Raw genomic sequence first — 19,410 nt, 5'->3', positions numbered from 1 at the left:
ATTTTTTAAAAATATTACTTTTAAAAACTAAAGTGATAGCAATTTAATTGAACCGAAATAAAAAAATATAAACAAAATTAAGAATTCAACCAAAATTATATATTTTCTATAATGTGATAGCTAGAATTGCAAAAAAAAAATATACATATATAAGGACCAAAATCGGGGTTCAAAAATTAAAAAAATACCAATATTACAATTTAACCAATTAAAAAATACCATTCTATCTTCAACTAGTCCTGATATTTTCAAACTTACATACATCACTATTTCTCTATCCATTTTTGCAGTAACACATAGCTGGTTGTAAATACTTTGTAACTCCAAAAGACTGTGGCAAACACTAGTTTCCACATTCCAATCTAATGTGAACCCATAAGGGTCAAAACTCAGATTCAATGAGTAAAATGAAAATGTAGTGCAGAGGGTGACAACATCCACTAGTATTACATTTGATTATTTTTAACATTCCATATAGTTACAACAATATCTACAAACGAATATGCTGTAACAAGAACAAAAACAACAGGAAAAAGTAGAATAAAGTAGCAAGATACTTATAATCAAACAACAACAAAGTACAGAACTTGATGCACTGTACAAACTCGTCTCAAAGCTTGTTTTCTGCTACATTTAGACAACACACACGTCTCATTTTCACTTTCAACATATAGCTTTTGATTTTCACATTCTGAAGCAGAACACAACCAAACACAGGCCCAGTAGTTCCATGTCCATATACATGACTAGACTAAATCATGCTGTTTTCTCTCTTCTTGAATGGATTGGAAAATTCTAGCAGCTGATTCTGTTGCAGATTTCCCGTTATGTGGAACGACTTTGATGACTTGTGTTTGCTGTCTGGCATCAACAGAGTGAAGAGAAAGAGAATGTGCATCACTTCCTTCAGTAATGTTCCGTGCTTTGATTCGCTGTGGTGTTTCACTAGCAGTGCTTGCTGTGCTCCCTTGTAATTGTCTCTCCTTAGACACCTGAAGTTTCTTGACATGTGACATGGCTCCACTCCTCTGAACTGGCAAGTTAGATGAGCTTTGGTTATGGTGAGTGTTAAAGTTGGCTCCTTCCACTGATGAATGACCATTTTGACCATGGGAACCTTGCGTAGCAAACTGGTTCACATGTTCAGCAGCTGACCCTGATGCTGCTTGATTCACTACTGGCATGCCATAGGGGGAGAAGTAGGTGTGGTTGGCAGGAGAAACAAAGGGTGAAACCCCAACTACTTGATGAGAAGCTGGGAATTGATAAGCAGGATTCATGAAAGTAGCACCAAGAGGTGCTTGTCCGAGTGGCCCGCCGCATCCTGCAGGCATCATTCCGGTAAATGCAGGCCTGGGATATGGCTTGTAGATAAGCCCTTCGGAAGGAGACATGATAGGAATTAACCACTGATGTTGAGGTGACTGATTGAAACTCCAGGGACTTGTTCCATTATCAGAAGCTACATCTGTCTGGTGTGGAATTCCTGAAAAGGGGGAGTGATTTGTGAGGTGGCTACCATTTTTTGGGGACGAAAATGAGGTTTTCTTCTCAACTGCATTCTCAGCAGAACATTCTGTTTTATGGTTCGGCTTTTCTGAGTTGTTTTTCCGCTTAGGATTTTGTTGTTGGGGTTCAACGACAACTTGCAATGAAATGGTTTTAGGAGTAGACCCCTCCAGAGGAAATTTTCCCAAGAAAGCACCATCTTCAATCAAAACATTTGGGGATGAAGCAATCAGCTGTTGGACCTGTTTAAATAAAAAGAATTAATGTGTGATTGTGTATGAACAGACTTGAAGGGTGAATCTCCATGTCTGTGTGCAAGTACTTGCAATTAAAGTTAACACTTGACATTTTGGGCTAGCAGAAGAGATCAACTTTACCTTAATCAGTCTGTGCAATTCAAACACTTGGACAGCAAACACTCTCTGTTGACTGTAGAGAGGAATGGGAGTTCAATCAAAAAAATTACACAATACTCATCCAAAAGGTAAAAGCTCCTCTAAAGTAAAAGTATTTACACACTTTCTTACTTTCAAGGAGCCAAGTAAAATATCATACAGGGAAAATAAGAATATAGCTCATTGCAGAAAAACATATTATATAATTCATATGAAATAGTTATGTACTCTAGTTGTTTCTGGTTCACAATAAAGACTACACTCAACCAGGAAGCTTAAAGCGTGCAATGTTACATAATCACCTTCTTTTCTAGGCATACATTTATCAAATCATATAAAAGATATCCTATGCATAGAAACTATTATATGGTTACCAAAGCTAAATCTCCCTCCTTGAACACGGAAAATTAAGACACTGAGAAATAGGAGAAGACAAAAAGAAAAATGTTCCCCTTGTTATAAGTATAACATCTATTAACAACTCATCCCATCATCATATACTCTCCAATTGTCCCTGTACTCTGTGGCATCATCCTGCATTTCTCAGTCCCCTTCTTAGCCCAGGTCCTTCAGTGCAGCAAGGGTAAGCAGTATTGTAAGCAAACTCACCCAAGTGGTCACATGGAGAACCAAGTAAGAGGAAACCAAGAAAGGAATATATCCAAAGAGTGAAGTGATCCGCTGTCAGCCGGTCACAAGGGTAACCCTTCAACACAGTACAATATTTTAAGACTGCTCACCACCCTGTTGTAAGACGATCCAGGATCCACCATTAAAAAATTATTAAGGACTTTGAACATGCAAAAAACCAATTTAGAAGGGACCCCAAGATGATCAGATTTTCTTTCTCAAAAGCCACATTAGCAACTCCTTGAAGGAAATATAAATATACAGGTTATTTACCTAGAATAGAATACAAATCATAAACCAAACCAGTGCAGTTCTACGCTTTTAGATATTAGAGAAAGGAAAAATACCTTCACCGAGTGGCAATAGGGAAAAGGTTCAACACATTTTAGAAACCAAGCCTTATGTATCCAAATTAAATATGCATGAAACAATATGAAAGGGATCAAAATATGAATAACCAAATCAGAAGACAAATCAAACTCAGGGTTTTATTCTATTCTCCTGCACATAGAAACAAGTTGACTTTTTTTCATGACAATATGGTAACTTTATAATATACACAAAACTTCAAAAATCACAAATACAGCCCAGATGAAACATGTCAAAAAGCCACTTATCATAAATCAGAAAGGAATTTCACAAGGAAATAATTAAAGTTTGGAATCACCACACCACAGAAAAAACCTGCTGCTAATCATCAACATCACTTACTTGGCAATTTTTCGCCTTGCTTTCCAGAAACGTTTTTGACCTAATATCCCAACAACATCATCAGGAGAAACTACCTGACTTGATAAATTTGTTACCGTGGAGATCTTGGAGACATCACCAATTTCATCAAAAATTCCCTTCTGCATTGGACCTTCAGTACCAATATCATGATATTCAACATCACCGGTAGCCTCAACTGGACAGGTTTGGTTTGCTGCTGAATAAAAACAGCTTTTTGGTACAAGAGCATTTCCATTATCCATATCCCTTGTAGAGCTAAGGAGACCATTTCTATGTTCAACGTCATTGGATTGGGGCCCAGCCACACACTCCTGTTGTAGACAAGCACCATCCTGATGTGACCTGCTTAAACTTGGCACAGAACAATCTTGATCCTCTTGATTTGGAATCACCTTGGCTTGCATCACTAGACTGTCAATAACTTCTCCACTTGATTTGTTTTTGACAGACATTTTCTGTTGCTGTCTACTTGAGCTTACATGTGGATGCGCCTCATTCCCACTCCTCACATGTTTTCTCATGTCAACAGGAAGGGAACCAAATAGTGTTGGACCTCTTTCACCATCATCTTGCACTGAAACTGAGCAAAAATTCCTAGCACCCAAAGGAGTGATTTTTTCCCCATTGAAACTCTTCATCGTTTTATCATTAGAGTGACCAATCCTCGAGCAAATGTATGCATGAACATCATCTTCATCTGCTCTCTTTCTCCGTTCTAGTTGCACCGATGAAGTGTTTGATCTCGATCCATCAGATTGGCGAGAAATATAACTTTCTGCTCGATGAGCAGGTATTTGCGAAGGCAAACGAACTGGGTAGGCATAACTTCTCTCATGCCCATTCCCCTGAATATATATATTGATTCGTATTAGAAACATACACAGTCATTTGCAAACCTTCACCAAACAGCTTAAATCATTGGCTTATTTGTTTCAAATCTCATACGAAAACAACAAACTCCAAGGCATATCAACCAAACCAACACAATTCGTTTCAAATCTTATCCTAAAACAAAGAAACTCCTAGACATGTCATAATAAAAAGTTTAAGCCTAACTCAATCTGATAAAACCCAACAATAATTATTAAAATAGACTCTCATAATATCTTAGAATTTGAGATTTGACCTAACCCAATCCTGCAAAACTGAGTTATGCTATGAGACGAAGGCTACCCCTAATTACATACTATTTTAAGGCTTTCTCTCTAATTGAAGTTAGACTTGCGATTTTCCCAATTATCTCAAGCTAAGAGCAAGTTAAGCAACTAACCCACAACAGCAAAAACATTTTCCAACTTAAAAAAAAAAAAAACAAAATTGAATGAAGAACAGATACCCAAAAGCCAATCCTCACCTGGGTTGAGGAAACTGGTGGAGCAACTAAGTTAGAAGATGAATTTGGTTTGAGTGGCAGAAGGCGTGGATTGAACCTCTGAGATGGAACACTGAGCTGTTCATAGAGGGCCATCTTGTTCCTCGGAGGTGCTCTTGGCCCTCCTTTCTCTGCATCATTTACATGCAGCCTCGGGAACATTGGCCCTGCCACCTTCTCATCCTCGTTCCCTCTCTTCATCCTATCCCAAAATCTCGTCTTTTTCTTATCCCAATTGGCACACGCAACGAGAAAAGGAGAAGGAAAAATCTGAATCGAAATCTAAGAAGAACCCAGATGGGGAAAGATTGATGGGGTAACGAAGTGTGATCAGAAAGCAAAAGTACGGAAGAAAAACCGAAGAGATGAGTTAGGGATTCTCCTCAGACATGGCTCCGAGGTAATCGAAAGAGAGAAATAGAAGAGGAAAAAAGTGCGTTCTTGTGGGCCCCACTATAGCATATCTCTACACTTGTTTAGATTTTCTTGCCTAGATTGTTCTCTTCTTTCTTCTTTCCCCTTATCTAGTTACTGTCATTTACTATATTAATTAATTCGCTCTTTTTGCTTTTAAAATAAACTAAAATAAAACACCAGTTTTTTTTTAAGATCAAATTTACCTTCACTTAGTTGAATTATCTCATGAGTTAAAATTGTGTTTTTTTTTTAATTGAATTTTTGTATTTGTTTAGTTTTTAATTGAATTTTTTTTTTATTTTGAATTTTTTACTTCCAGATTATAGGAAATCCTTTCTTTAACTTTTCAACCTCTTAATCTAATACATATATATAGATAAATGACCAAATAATTAAATATTAATAGTGAATTAAGACCACTTGGTCATTTATACCTTATTTATTTTCCTGTGATGAAATGTGAAAATGACACCAAAATTGAGGATGGATTCTACGCAAAGTATAAAATATTTAGTGATTGCCAAGAAAAAAAAAATAAGTTAAAAATATTTAATTGTTTTTTAACATTATTTAATTATTTTTATAATAATTTAAATATAATATTACAAATATTTTTTATTATTTTCTCTTAATTTATTATTAACAATGTCCTTCTTTACAAAAAATTATTTCCTTTTTCATTACTTTAAATCATCTCCTCAGTCTACTCACGAACTTGAAATAAAAGTTCATTAAAAATTATAAATAATATAAATTTAAATATATGTTATTCATTAATTACACGTTTATTGTTACACTTAAAATATTTTAGTTACTTAAGATTACAGGGTTTTACCATGCACACTATTTAAATAAAAGTTGGAAAAATATATTTAGAACATGAAAAAATACTTGTAAAATTATTGTGTAAGAAAGGAGGAAAACATCACTCTCTTATAATGTTATCTCAGATGTTGTAAGAACTAAATGTTAAAAGTATTACTTGTAAAATTATTGTGAGAAGAAGTTTTATGTATGAAAAAGTAACTAGTTTCGTTAACTTTTCACTTAAAATAATAATTATTTTATTATAATACAATATTTTATTTCAAAAATAATTGTAAAGGGATTATTTTTTATCATAAAAATATCAAATAAACTTTCTTTTAAATATAAACAACTGAAAATATTTGTTGAAAAAATGAGAAATCGAAGGTTATAATATGCAAAAATTAAAATATTGATATGGAGTAGAAAGAATAATAACACTCACTAATAAAGGAAGTGAACTTTTTCTTAAAATGGGATTTTAAAAATACGGTCTACCTTTATTTTAAATTTAAAAAAATAATTTTAAATCGTTAAAAAATACTTAGAATATATATTCAAATTAATTCTAAAATATATTAATAGTACGAAACTAAAAACAATTACACTAATAATCAATAACAAACAAACAATATATAATAAATCTTTTATTTTTATAATAATTATTTTTAAAACTATAGTTTAAATCAGTTTAGTTATTTTAATCAGAAAATATATTGTACAAATAAGACATCAAATAAGATTCTTAGTTTTAATATTAAGTTTATATTTGAAAAATTGCAATATTAAAAATAAGAAAAACTATGGATAATTGTAAATTGAACACAAGTTGTTGTGAAGGGTTACCTACCACCCAGCTGTCGTTTCCCGTACATTCCTCTCCTTTGATTGCAAGATAACCAACCAAACACCGAAATAAACCAAATAAAGATTTATTTCCCTTTTTAGTTTAGAATAGTAACATATTTTGGTGAACTTGAAACAGCAGTTTTTTATTTCCATTAATCTTGTGAAAATTAATAAGTAAATTGTTATTTTCCTAATAACAAATGCTTATAAACATTCTCTTAATGGTATAATAAGAATGATTTTAATGTTTTTATTTATTTTTTACTTATTGTTTTGTTGGTGTTGGTGAGTTGTCAAGGGTTTGAGTTTTATGTCAATGACTGGTTTAGATTGGGATGATTCTCTGGGTCAAGCATGAGATCTTGTTGCGAAGTAGATTGAGAGTGACATTCTAATCCAATTTGGATATGAATGTGTATATTTTTGTGTGATCGAGTACTTTTAAAAGTATTGGTGGTCATCAATGATGGGTCCTTTGTCACCAATGTGCCTATGTTGAAAAAGGATGTCGAAGTGAGTATAGTTTTTGTGGAGCGGTGTAGTGTCATTGATAGCATATGTCATGACTGAAAGGGGTTTTTGTATGAATTCTTCTATATGTATACATATTTGTTTATGGATGTTCATGCCCACTTTTCCTTTCGACTAGTTTACCATGAGCGTCTTTCGCCCCTACTCAATTACATCCAAACTCTTGAGTCTCGTTGCAAGCATTCCGCTTTATATGCAAGATGTTAAACCTACACCTTTCTCCTCAAGTCTTTTTTTCATTTTTATAATGCTTGACCTCCCGACCTAGTCAGTTAGTTGTCTCTTGTAGATAGTCGGGTACATGTTTGTTAACTCCATATACTTCTTTTGACAATAATTTAAAGGGAGATTTTTTTTTAAGTCATAGTGGAGCCTTGTGTCATGAGTTTTTATTTGATGGGGATAAGCTGATATTTTTGTTTTATTGGACTATGAATCTCATCCATTATCATAGTTGGTCGAGGTTTATGATGACCTCAAAAAATAATAAGATTTTTTAGGTATTGGATAAATTGACGTGAAGACTACCCACCTGAAAGATCCTTGTCATTTATCTTTCCCCCAACTGGGTGGACTTGATCAGTATGTATAGTTTTTTTTTTCTTGAACTTTGATGATACATGTGTCTCCTCGTCTAACCTTCTTCTCATCTCCTTGTTGTCTCGTCTTAAATGTTGATCTCCTCTTCATTCTTCCGTCTCATTCAGGCCATCTCTTTTTTAAGGGTTAAGAGTAATGTCACATGTCCTATCTCGATCAACCTTGCATCTGTTGGTTTATGGTGGTCGTTCTTCATATTCTTTTATAATACCATAAGTTTCCTCATTGTCTATCTCGACCTCACAGTGGATGTTAAAAATTTTCTTAAACGAGTCAAGTAGGTTTCTTCCTTAACTTATTGCTACACTGGTGTCAAGGTTATTTAGTTATGAGGGTTGTGTTTATTCATTTTAGGTCTGAGAGGGTGGCAGGACATTTGTAAGTGAATGTAATGTTTACCTAACCCATGCTAACTTATTTATAGAATTTGAATTGTGTCTCCGTGTAGATGGACCTCAATCAGTACAAATATGATAATTAATCTTGTATCACTCTAACAATACAACAATATGATAATTAGGGATTAGAGATATTCTTAATTAGATATCATGTTAGTTTTCCAATACATGTTCAATAATATTTTTGATCTTACATGCCTAAATTATACTTATTCTTACTCATATGTAAGAGTCAATTTCACAAACTATATGTTTTTTTTACATTACTTATATATAATGGTTGGTTTCACGTAGCGATATATTATTCGTAGTAAATAGTACATTATCTAGATGATGTTATAAATTCACTTTAAAAAATAATTTTTATTTAAAAATAGATAAATAATAATTTGTTTAAGTCATCAGTGTAGTAGACTGACTAAATATTTCAAAGTTACACCTTATAAAGATAATTTATTTAATAAAATATTTTATATCTAATTATTTTCAAGTGCAAAAATTATTGGGACCGACATAAGAATATCAGGAATCTGGACCACCTGTTAGTGGAAAGTGAGGGATATGCTTTCTTTTCTCATATTGAGGATGGAATATTTTACCCTTTTTTTTAGGAAATTGTCATAATGTATTTTTATTTATTTTTTCCATAAAAATGCTTTTACGTTATTACAATGTATTTAATTTCAGGAGTTTGTTAAGTCATTTGAGAGAGGAAAAAAATTAAATACTAACAATAATTTATGAAAAAATTATTTAAAAAATATCACATTATTTCCAATCCATAATCTTAAAATAAAATGAATTTGTAACTTTTGTTTATCTTAGAACAAAGAGAATCAGGTTACTTAAAGCAAGAAAGTTATGCACGATTATTTGAAAAAAGTTATAGAAAGTGAGATGGAAGAAGAAGAGATGAAATTGAATAAGGAAATTGAGTCATATAAATTAAATTACTTATAATTTGGAAATTTAAAATTCTACAGAATTTGAAGTTCTTTTTATTTTCTAATTTATATATTTTGATTTTGTATTATCAGTTCAATTTGATTTTGATTAGAGTATCCATTTTTTTCTAAATTTAAAATATTATTAATTTATTTAGACTTTATTAACTTAGTCGAAGTTTGAATGTTACAATATATAATATTGAGACATATTTCATACTAAAAGTCGATTGTGTTTAAATTTTAAAAAATGCGATCAAAGTTTTTTATTATTAATATAGAATAAAGTTATTTTCTGACTACTCTTTTTATTTTATTAAACATAAAAATTTGAAAAATAAAATAATTTCAAATAAAATTAATTAAAATTTAATATATTTGAATGTGTTAAAACTATTAATATTAAATTCATAAAATTCTGAGAATTTTTAAAATAATGATTTAGAAAAGTATATCATAGAAATTTTTGAATGGACTAAGCATATAAATTTCTGTACTATTAAGCCAAGTTTTTTTAAAATAACCAATAATGTAACTAGATTTTGTTCAGGTAATTCTTTTATAAATGCTTGTGCAGGACACAAAATTCATAAATTTAGTCCATTTTTTTGCTTAACAAAGACGTATAAAAAAATTTAGATTATAAAAAAAAACAATGCTACTTTTTCCTATTTTTCTTATATATCATTTAAAAAAAGCTTATCCAAACACCTTTTATTCTATTCCATATTAAAACTATATAAGAGTTATAAACACATAAGCATTTTTGTGTCAAAAATTTCTACTCTCTCTCTCTCTCTATATATATATATATACACACACACACATATATATATATATATATATATATATATATATATATATATATTCTTCTTAAATAATTTCACTAAAATTGTTTTGCTTAATATTTCTTTTTATTGTGTCCATTGAACATGCTAATCAGGGATTAACATTTGTGGTTATGAACAAAAGATAATTAGGCTTGGCAGTGGTACCAAATTAAATTAGGTCAAAATGCACCTCCTAATTAGGAAATGTTAACTTCAAGACCCTAGACAAACAAAAAATCTTTAAATTTCAGATATTTCTTATAGAAAATAAAGTGTTTTTTTTTTAAATAATTTGTGACAGTATATAATAGCTGAATTACAAAAAAAAAATATTATCTGAGATTATATCTCTTTTTGATATCTAAATAATAAAAACTTAAATAAGTCTTTAAATTTTTTTAGTTTTCTTAAAGTCCATAAAACTTTTTTTATCCTGATCTCTAGCTTGGAAACCTAATAGGTAATAATAACACATCTTTAAATAACAAAAGGAAAAAAAAAGTTAATTTTAGGAACTTAAAAGAAATAGTAAAAAATTTCCAAAATTTTGTTTCAGATTTTCTTAGTTTCAATTCAACAGTTACTATGATAACAAAATACAGTAACTAAATTGTTCAAAAATATTTTTTATTTTTAATTCAAAGTAAAGATAAATTATTGAAAAGATAAATTAAAGAAATTAGAAATTCCGAAAACCAAGAAATTGCAGCAACAATTGAACAAGTTGCAGAAGGAGAGTGACACCATATTTATGTAACAAATATAGTGATAAATTAAAGAAATTAGAAAAATTCACTATCAGAATTTATTTTTTTTGTGAGACTTTTTAAAAATATTTCGTCGGACTTGACAAAATTCATAATTTTTTTACACTAAACGAAATTTTATATAAATTTTACAAGAAAAATATCGTATTTTTTTTAATTTATTATTAATTTTTAGATCTATTTTTTATTGATTTGACTTTGAATACTCTTAATTATAAGTTTGAGTTTTATGGATGAAAAAATAGTTAAAAAAAAATTATTTATATTTTTTTATATCCTTTTTCAAAATATTTTTTAAAAAATAATATATTTTAAAAGTATTTATGATTGTAATTAGTTATTAAAATGATTTAATTTTTATATAACACAAAAATTGGGATTATGGTTTCTCTCACTCTCAAAATGGAGTCATCATCAATCATAATCAGTCTCAATTGTTAATCAAAAGACCACTTGTAGAAAAATGTTTTGATATGGATAAGTTGTCATTTAAATTAAATAGTAATAATAATAATAATAATAATAATAATAATAATAATAATAGTAATAATAATAATAATAATAATAATAATAATATAAAATGTTAATATTTGGTTATCCAATGGCGTTTTGAAGCAATGTTTGTTGCGTGACGTGGTTTTTCATTCTCTGGAAGGTTCATCGATGGAAGGTGTGGAAAGAGCACTAAATAAAGCAAGATTCGATGTGATCTCGTTGTAACTGTCATTGCATCACCACATCTACTGTGTGGATATTCACCACTGCAAATTCCGAATATTGCGTACCATATTTACACTCCATTTAAATAAATATCATATAAAAAAAATATGTCATTACATTTTTTTAAATATTTATTTGCTTTTGGGATTTCACATAAAATTCAACATCTAAGTCGGATTATATAAGGGTTTAATATAAATGTTAAATTTTATGTTTTACTCTACAAATTTCTGTCAAAAAATTGTATATATTAGAGTATAGTGTTCTTTATTTCTTGTATATTTTCGATTGAGTGTGATTTTTTTTTCTTTTTATTTGTGATTTCTTTTCTGATAGTTACATTTCGAATGGATCATCTTTTTCGGTATTTAGATGAAATGGATGAAATATTTTCATAATTTAATTTAATGTAAAATAAAAAACCTTGAAACTTGATATGTTTTCTTATCAAACACATTGAAGTCTATTGGGAACATCTTTCACGTTGAAACATTTTAATTATGGGTCTTTTAAGTCATACTATATTGTCTGGGTTTTTCATATTATAATAATTACATTTTCATTATGTTGGATACACAGGTAGGTAGGTAAATTGAGTGTAGAGTATAACAAATAAAAAAAGTATGGATTTGTTGAGCTTCAATCCATCCCGAAATTTAGAAGATAATGGTTAAAATCAATACTTGCAAACATGGATAAGTGACTCATGAAGACATATTTATTGGATCAAACACTCGTTATTTAGTTTGGATTTGTGAAATGGTGGAATCCATATAAATTATTCAACAAGCTTTGTAAGGACTTCCCAACGAACCATATGAAAATTTAGAAATTCATTGCTTTCTTGCTACCTCATTGAAAGATAAATGTCTTGAACAACTAGTTGATGACCACCATTATACTATGTTCATAGTATGAAAAAGATTTTCTGCTCTTTCAAAATTTCATAGAAGTTATTTATTAATTATTTATATTTCAAAATTTCTTTTATTCAATTCGTAATAAGAAAAAGAAAAGTAATGTTGAAATAATTTTTTTTTTTTATGAAATCTATTGGTTTGTTACAAAGGGAGGTTCAAGCTTCATTTTTGTCATTTATTATTAATACTAAGATTTGATAGGTAGATTTATATTTAAAACTAAGTAACACAACTCTCTTTACTTAAGAACGTAACAACTCAAGTGTCACAATTTAATAGGCGCCTTATGGACAAAATTGTGACGGAGCACTGATCTAAAAAACGAACAATACCTCAAATGCAATGATTGACCATAACGAATCAGGTTGAATATTTTGACATAATTTTTTAAAATTTGTATTTAAATTTGTTTTTTTATATATAATTTTTAAAAATATGTTTAATTATGTAAATTAATTAATTAATATTTTTAATAAAATCAAATAAAATGATTATTATATTTAAATATTAAATTATTTTATTAACTAATAATTGAAATTTAATTTGTACCTGTTAAAATAGTTATTCTTATCGAGAATGGAAATAAGAGTTTCAAGATGGAAATAAAATGTTTTTTTTCCTTAGATCGAGTTCTCTAGATTGATTGATTAAATAAGAATATTATATATTCGAAAATGTAAGTGAGTGTATATAATTGAATAAGTAATTCCTAAAGAGTACCTATTTTATATATCCTAAAAAAAATAACTATAATGATCATGATGTAATTGTTTGATTTATGAAGAGTGTTAATTACTTGGTCATAATATTAAATACTTAATTACCTAGTTAAATATGATAGTAAGTAAAAAATATATCATTCATTAATCTCGACTAGAAACAATAATATTCAATATTTTCATTATTCATACAATGCAATAAAAAGGTAATATTTTAAATTATTATTTTTTATTTTAACTTGTAATTTAAAAAAATTATATTGACGAGGTAGTTTAATTCATTTCATCTTTAACTTATAATTTGACAGATTAGACAAAGTAAGTGAAAGCAAACTCATTTTATCTGATTTTATAGAATTGAGTTAAATTTAAATATTATTTTTTAATCTTATTTTTCGCTTTATTTTTTTTTATCTTCTTTCCTTTTTTTTTTCAACCCCAATCCATAACAAACTCTTAAATAACACAAACTCAAATAACAAGACAAATCTTAAAATTGTTCTTCTATTTTACCCACTTTTACACACCTGTTTTTTCTTTTCTTTTGCCTTTTTTTATTTTTATTTTTTATCTCTAATCATAAATGCCTTGTTTGTGAAGGATTCGAAAATGCACGAATGGAGAAATGCAATGAAAAGCAAAGAAAATTGTAAAAAAACGAGGAAATTAAAATATTAAAAAAATACCAAAGGTGAAGACCATTTTAAAAGTTAAACTCATATAACAGATATTTTTTTGCAAAGAAAATTTACAGTTAATCATTTATTTTTGCAAAGAAAGTTTACAGTTAATCAGTTATTTCTGCAAAGAAAGTTTACAGTTAATTATGTTATGAATAATTTATTAATATTTATATATAATCAATTTGTATTAATATAACTTATAACTTATTAATATTTTTTCTATTTTAATTATTTTATATATTTCAATTTTTTTTTACAATATTAAGTTATTTTAGAATTATTTTACAAAATCACATTTTGGATTTAATAATCGAGATAGTTTAAGTCCATACAAGTATTTTTTTTTTAATATTTAGTCAAATTTTACTTTTGATATAAAGACGGTTCGATTATTTTTAAATATTTTATTTTACAATATGAACTTTTTATTTATTTATTTATTTTTTTGTAATCCTAACAATAAAGAAAGTGTTGAATATTGGGTAGAAAAACAGTGTTCATTTCTTGGGTAGAAAAAAGAGAGCGAGCAGAGAAGAGTGCAGAGCAAGCTTAGAAGAGCGAAGTGTGTGATGTGGTTGAACATTCACTCCCAATCACATGGCTTCTTCTTCACCTCCTTCTCCCTCTTTTCTCACGCACCTTCCTCTTCCGCTTCAACCTCCTTCTTCCTCTCTCCAAGGTCACTCTTCATTTCCATCGATTTAGGGCTTCGTTTCTTCATCTCACTCTTTCTCTCTCGAACGAAGAACATATCAAGAAATTTTGTTCGATAACTCTCTAAATTTTAATTTCCAACTGTTTAACACTTGGATCGTTTGTTTTACGCCATAATATCTGTGTCGTTTGAGTTTCCGTTCTTGTTTGCTGTATGCGTGTGTTATCGGTAACGGTGGAAAGGAATTTGTAACGAATTCGATTTGCGATTGATTAGGTGAGAAGCGCGTGAGCGAAGATGAACCGCGAGTTCCGATTCACGTCGTGACGGAGGCGTCGCAACTTCCCGCCGACTTCCTGGAACCCTCGCCTCAGTCGGAGCTCATCATTGGCTTTGACTGCGAGGGTGTTGACTTGTGCCGCAAAGGCACTCTCTGTATAATGCAGGTCGATTCTCTCGTTCGTCGTTTTAGATTTCGGTTTTGGTAACTGCAATGATGAATTTATATAACTATATGCTATTCTAAAGTTGGAATGTTATATACGTCAATGTGAGGAACTTTTGTGGTGTACGTTGTATATGTTAATGATAATTTAGGTGATTATGTATTATATGCTGAAGTTGGAATGTTATATGCTAATTTGAGAAACTCTTTGGTATAACAAGTATCTAAGTAAATAAATAATTAAATAAATAAATAGGAGTGCAAGTAGTAGGAGTAAACCTATTTTAACTCTGTTGTTTTTGTGATTTTAGTTGTGTTGTGATTTTTCGCTGGTGATTATGTTCTTTTAGGGGCTTAATATTTTTTTTAATGTCATTTTGTGAGATGAGGGTGTGGAGATTTACTTGTATTTTACGTTGTTGGCGTAGAATTTGTTCTGAGGTTCTTGTTTCTGCAGCTTGCATTTCCTGATGCTGTGTACTTGGTTGATGCGATTGAAGGGGGAGAAGAGCTTATCAAAGCGTGTAAGCTTGCACTTGAATCTAAATACATCACAAAAGTGATTCATGATTGCAAACGAGACAGTGAGGTCTCTGATTTATTTGATTGTCTGCTTCCTTACCCTTTCTTTTACCTCTCTTTTGTATATGTTGAAATTTGCGCAATGTGAATAATCAGTGGAAAAAAATGTTTCAGAGGCTTGACATCTGGTCTTAGCATTTAGCTATTTTTTGTCTGGCCATATAAAGCACTTATAAACTTTTTGTTGTTTACCAGGCACTCTTCTTTCAGTTTGGCATCAAGTTGAACAATGTGGTGGATACTCAGGTGAGCTTTCTTGTTACTGGGTGGGCCACATCTTTTCGGTTCTTCTTTCCCATTTTATTTGCCTTGTTAAGTTGGTAGAATGAATTATATGATTATATCCACTTCCAAAAAATCTCATATTTCTTATTATATGAACCCAATACAATTTTCCCTCGAGCCATGGTTGTTGATATTAGAATCAACATCGTATGTCAGCTTACAATTTTCTTATATGAACATCGTATGTTTTTCTTTTATAATATTTTATTCAGTTACTTAGGCCTGATTTATATTTGATGCTTTTAACAGTGATATGATTATTATCTTGCCAAAATGTACGAGATTTGTGCTTTCTCGTTCTATCTTCAATATAATCTGCATTAGTGATATTGTTTGGATAATTTTTTATTTTGTTGCTTTTTGTTAGATATTATAGAAAGTTTGGTTGGACAAATGCAATGGAAAAGTTTGTTCGTTCATATTATTTAAGTCATTGAAGATAGCAAGAATATAATATAGAAGTTGCTAGCTTTATATAGAATGTTTAGGTTTTGAAATGCTTTTGGTCTAGCTGTGTGTTCTAACTACTCCACCAATACACACGCATACATGAAATGGAACATGGTGAAAGAGAAAGGTCAGAGATTGTTTCAATTCTTGGTTAGGGATTTCTGCTATTTGACCTGAATGCCAATCGTAGATGTTTAGACATTTTTTACCATTAAATTAGTCATGTTTATATCATGTGTGTCATTTTTTCTTTGGGAATTAACAATTTCTCTAGTAGAGGTGTTCTTTCGCACCATTTATATTAGAGACTGATATATGATTTTTTTAAACATTGAGGACTTTTATGCATACAGCCTAAACTTTAACAGGTGATGTGTATTTTTCCCTCTTCAAATGTTTCATTCTTGAAGTTGGACTTCTTTGCTTGTCTCTCATATAAGTGATCATTTAAAATTAGGAAAGGTCAAAGGTTGGAAAGAGGTGGAAACTGTAATACAAATAAGTTTCTTTAGCAATCTTCACACTTCTATTAGTGTTAACTAACAATTCCATAAAATTCTTACACTTGTTTATTATATGTTCATGTCTTCATCTATGTCTCTTTGTTGATTGGTTAATTATGTTTCTTATTTGGTTCAGATTGCTTATTCACTAATAGAGGATCAAGAAGGACGAACGAGATTGCGAGATGACTACATTTCATTTGTTGGCCTCCTTGCAGATCCACGTTATTGTGGTAGTGTGGTACTATTTGACGTTGTATCCATTGAAATTGTTGATAGTTGTTATTTTTATAACGACCTCAATTAGACATAATGATTAAGAATTTTGAATAAGTTCCTGAGTCATTTGATTCACTTTGAGGGTTTACATGTAGGCATATCATATGTTGAGAAGGAAGAAGTTCGTGACCTCCTTCGACAGGTTGGTTTTAGAATAGTCTTGATTGAAAGAATAATCTACATTGCTGTCTACTAAAAGTAAAAGTCGTTTGTCCTGAATGCTTTCATTTCATCTAGTGATATTGTGTTTAAGGTTTGATTCATACCAAACAGTACAAAGCATCTGATTGATGATTGAAATAGTTTCTATATGAGCGAAAAATAAAACACCATTATTTTTTGTCATATCATTTTCATTTTTGTATGTCATAATTTATGACTTTACATATCCACCTGTATATATTGATTTGTGTTCAGGTCAAGGTCAGTGAGAAGAGTATAGTGATGTTATTTGTAAATGTTTTGTCAGGACCCTGAGTTTTGGACACACAGACCATTATCTGAACTAATGGTCCGTGCTGCTGCTGATGATGTTCGTTTTCTTCTCTACATTTATCACCGAATGATGGAGAAGTTAAATGAGCGGTCCTTATGGTATCTTGCAGTTCGTGGTGCCTTGTATTGCCGATGTTTCTGTTTGAACAGTAACGATTTTGCTGATTGGCCATCTCTACCTTCGATTCCAGGTTGATATAAAATCTGGACGAGAATCTCATGGAAAACATATTTCCTTATTCATTTTATTGGCAGTTGCCATTTTACAATTGACAAGTATAAATTTTTAGGTTTTATGTTATGTTTTGGGCCAGGAAAGCGAATTTGATTGTTTAAAGAATGTGCTTCTACCTTGTAGATAGCCTGAATGCTGATGATAATGGTCCCGATGAAGAAATTCTTTCAGTTCTTGATGTTCCCCCAGGAAAGATGGGACGTGTTATTGGGAAAAGAGGGGCGACAATTTTGTCAATTAAGGCTGCTTGCAAGTAATAATTTGCCTCTCCGGACTATTCTCTTGGTTTAGTAAATACATGCCTTTTTTGGTTTATTAGTGAATGGTATAATGGCCAACTCGGTCTTGAAAAACAGTTCTCGTCTTTCACATTTGTCTTTTGGACAAGTCTCTGTATGTTATTTTGAAAATGTAATTTAATTCCCAGGAGATAAATTGCATTTTAATAACTAAATACAGGACCTATGAAGGACGGACGTGAAAGAAATAAAATACTTTTTAGGGACTTCTCTTTAAGTTCGTGATGTACTTAGATTACTGAGTGAATAATTTGATCAATTGTTCGATATTTTGTATTAATTTTTCAAATGTGTTCATTGGCTCAGTGCGGAAATTCACACCGGAGGTCCCAAGGGCCCACCTGACAAGGTTGGTATATCAGCATCATGTTCCATGTAATTCATAAGCACCAGCTTTTTAGATGCTTTTATTTGCCGGTTCAATTACTATCCTTTTTCTTTCTCTGGTACTTTTCGTGTAAGTCATAGATTGTTTATTTTTTATTGCTGTCAAGGAATAACACCATCTGAGGTGAAAAAGACATGAAACTGCACCGTTAATTTTTTCAAAATTCTATTTCATGATTAAATTATTTTATATAAAAGGGAAATTAATGAAAGGTTAGGACCCTCTGCAACCTATGATATTGTTGGTTATTTATTCTATCCCTCTTACCCTTTAATCTGTTATTAAACTCTATCGACTATCATCTTTTCCTTTATGTAGGTCTTTATCATCGGACCAGTGAAGGAAGTGAGGAAAGCCGAGGCCATGATTCGAGGTAGATTCTTGGATATGTAGTAAGGAAATGCCCCTGCTGTGCCTTTCAACTAAACTTTTGCAATAAATCTTTTTTCTTTTCCGATGCTTCCTGCCTTACTGCCTCTCATAGTTGGACTTGAGTTGTGGGGGCAGGGATGTGATACTCTAATACTTGAGGTTCCTTTTCCTGTATCTAGTGGAAAAGTGAAAAAAAAAGTTAATCAACAAAAGTTCAAAATCAATCAACTATTTCAACTCTTGTTTAGTTCCACTATTAATCCTAAAAATGAAAATTGAATATGAGCTGCTCAACGTCAATTATTTGGCAACTCAACAATCGGTGACAAGTAATTTTCCAATAAAGTATGCGTTTTAGTGGGCGATGGTCTTCAGTCTCCCTCTTTTATTTCCTACTGATACTCACGTAAACTTAAAAAAGGTTAAATCATCTTATAAAAAATGACGTTTTAAACATTAAGACTACGATTCAAATTAAATTATTTTAACTTTTAAAAATTTGAATTTCTTACAAATAAATACAACTTTATAATAAATGCTTAGATTTATGCTGCAGTAATAAATTAATTTCGATGATAAAATAAAGACGAAAATTTACG

General features: G+C 30.4%; 2 protein-coding genes across 6 annotated transcripts; one reads left to right on the top strand and one right to left on the bottom strand.

Annotated features, from left to right (window-relative positions):
* Window positions 1–428: 428 nt before the first annotated feature.
* ELF3 (hydroxyproline-rich glycoprotein family protein) lies at window positions 429–5,164 on the bottom strand. 2 transcript variants are annotated; one of them, XR_016518552.1, is made up of 4 exons: window positions 4,621–5,135; window positions 3,246–4,111; window positions 1,887–2,648; window positions 429–1,751 (listed from the first exon to the last, which is right to left on the bottom strand). XR_016518552.1 is itself a non-coding variant. In XM_068619825.2 (4 exons), exons 1-4 carry the CDS (start codon window positions 4,837–4,839, stop codon window positions 747–749), a joined length of 2,142 nt encoding a protein of 713 aa, XP_068475926.1. In that variant the 5' UTR covers window positions 4,840–5,164; the 3' UTR covers window positions 429–746. The 2 variants fall into 2 exon arrangements, 1 of the variants encoding a protein (XP_068475926.1); XM_068619825.2 differs by having other exon boundaries at window positions 1,887–1,938; window positions 4,621–5,164.
* A 9,117-nt stretch (window positions 5,165–14,281) lies between these two features.
* LOC137816604 (3'-5' exonuclease domain-containing protein / K homology domain-containing protein / KH domain-containing protein) lies at window positions 14,282–19,035 on the top strand. Of its 4 annotated transcripts, none has more exons than XR_016518524.1 (10): window positions 14,282–14,502; window positions 14,755–14,924; window positions 15,381–15,512; window positions 15,701–15,751; window positions 16,880–16,984; window positions 17,118–17,164; window positions 17,492–17,708; window positions 17,876–18,005; window positions 18,358–18,400; window positions 18,758–19,035. XR_016518524.1 is itself a non-coding variant. In XM_068619806.1 (10 exons), the coding sequence occupies exons 1-10, from the start codon at window positions 14,421–14,423 to the stop codon at window positions 18,830–18,832; spliced, it is 1,044 nt and encodes a 347-aa protein (XP_068475907.1). In that variant the 5' UTR covers window positions 14,282–14,420; the 3' UTR covers window positions 18,833–19,035. The 4 variants fall into 4 exon arrangements, 1 of the variants encoding a protein (XP_068475907.1); XM_068619806.1 differs by having other exon boundaries at window positions 16,880–16,976; XR_016518523.1 differs by having other exon boundaries at window positions 14,288–14,502; window positions 16,880–16,976; window positions 17,832–18,005.
* The last annotated feature ends 375 nt before the right edge of the window (window positions 19,036–19,410 follow it).

This window comes from Phaseolus vulgaris, chromosome 1, assembly GCF_051622355.1.
Source record: "Phaseolus vulgaris cultivar YP4 chromosome 1, ASM5162235v1, whole genome shotgun sequence".
Classification (NCBI taxonomy): Eukaryota; Viridiplantae; Streptophyta; class Magnoliopsida; order Fabales; family Fabaceae; genus Phaseolus; species Phaseolus vulgaris.
Note: the sequence above shows the minus strand (reverse complement) of the source record. Positions and strands in the feature narration are given on the sequence as shown.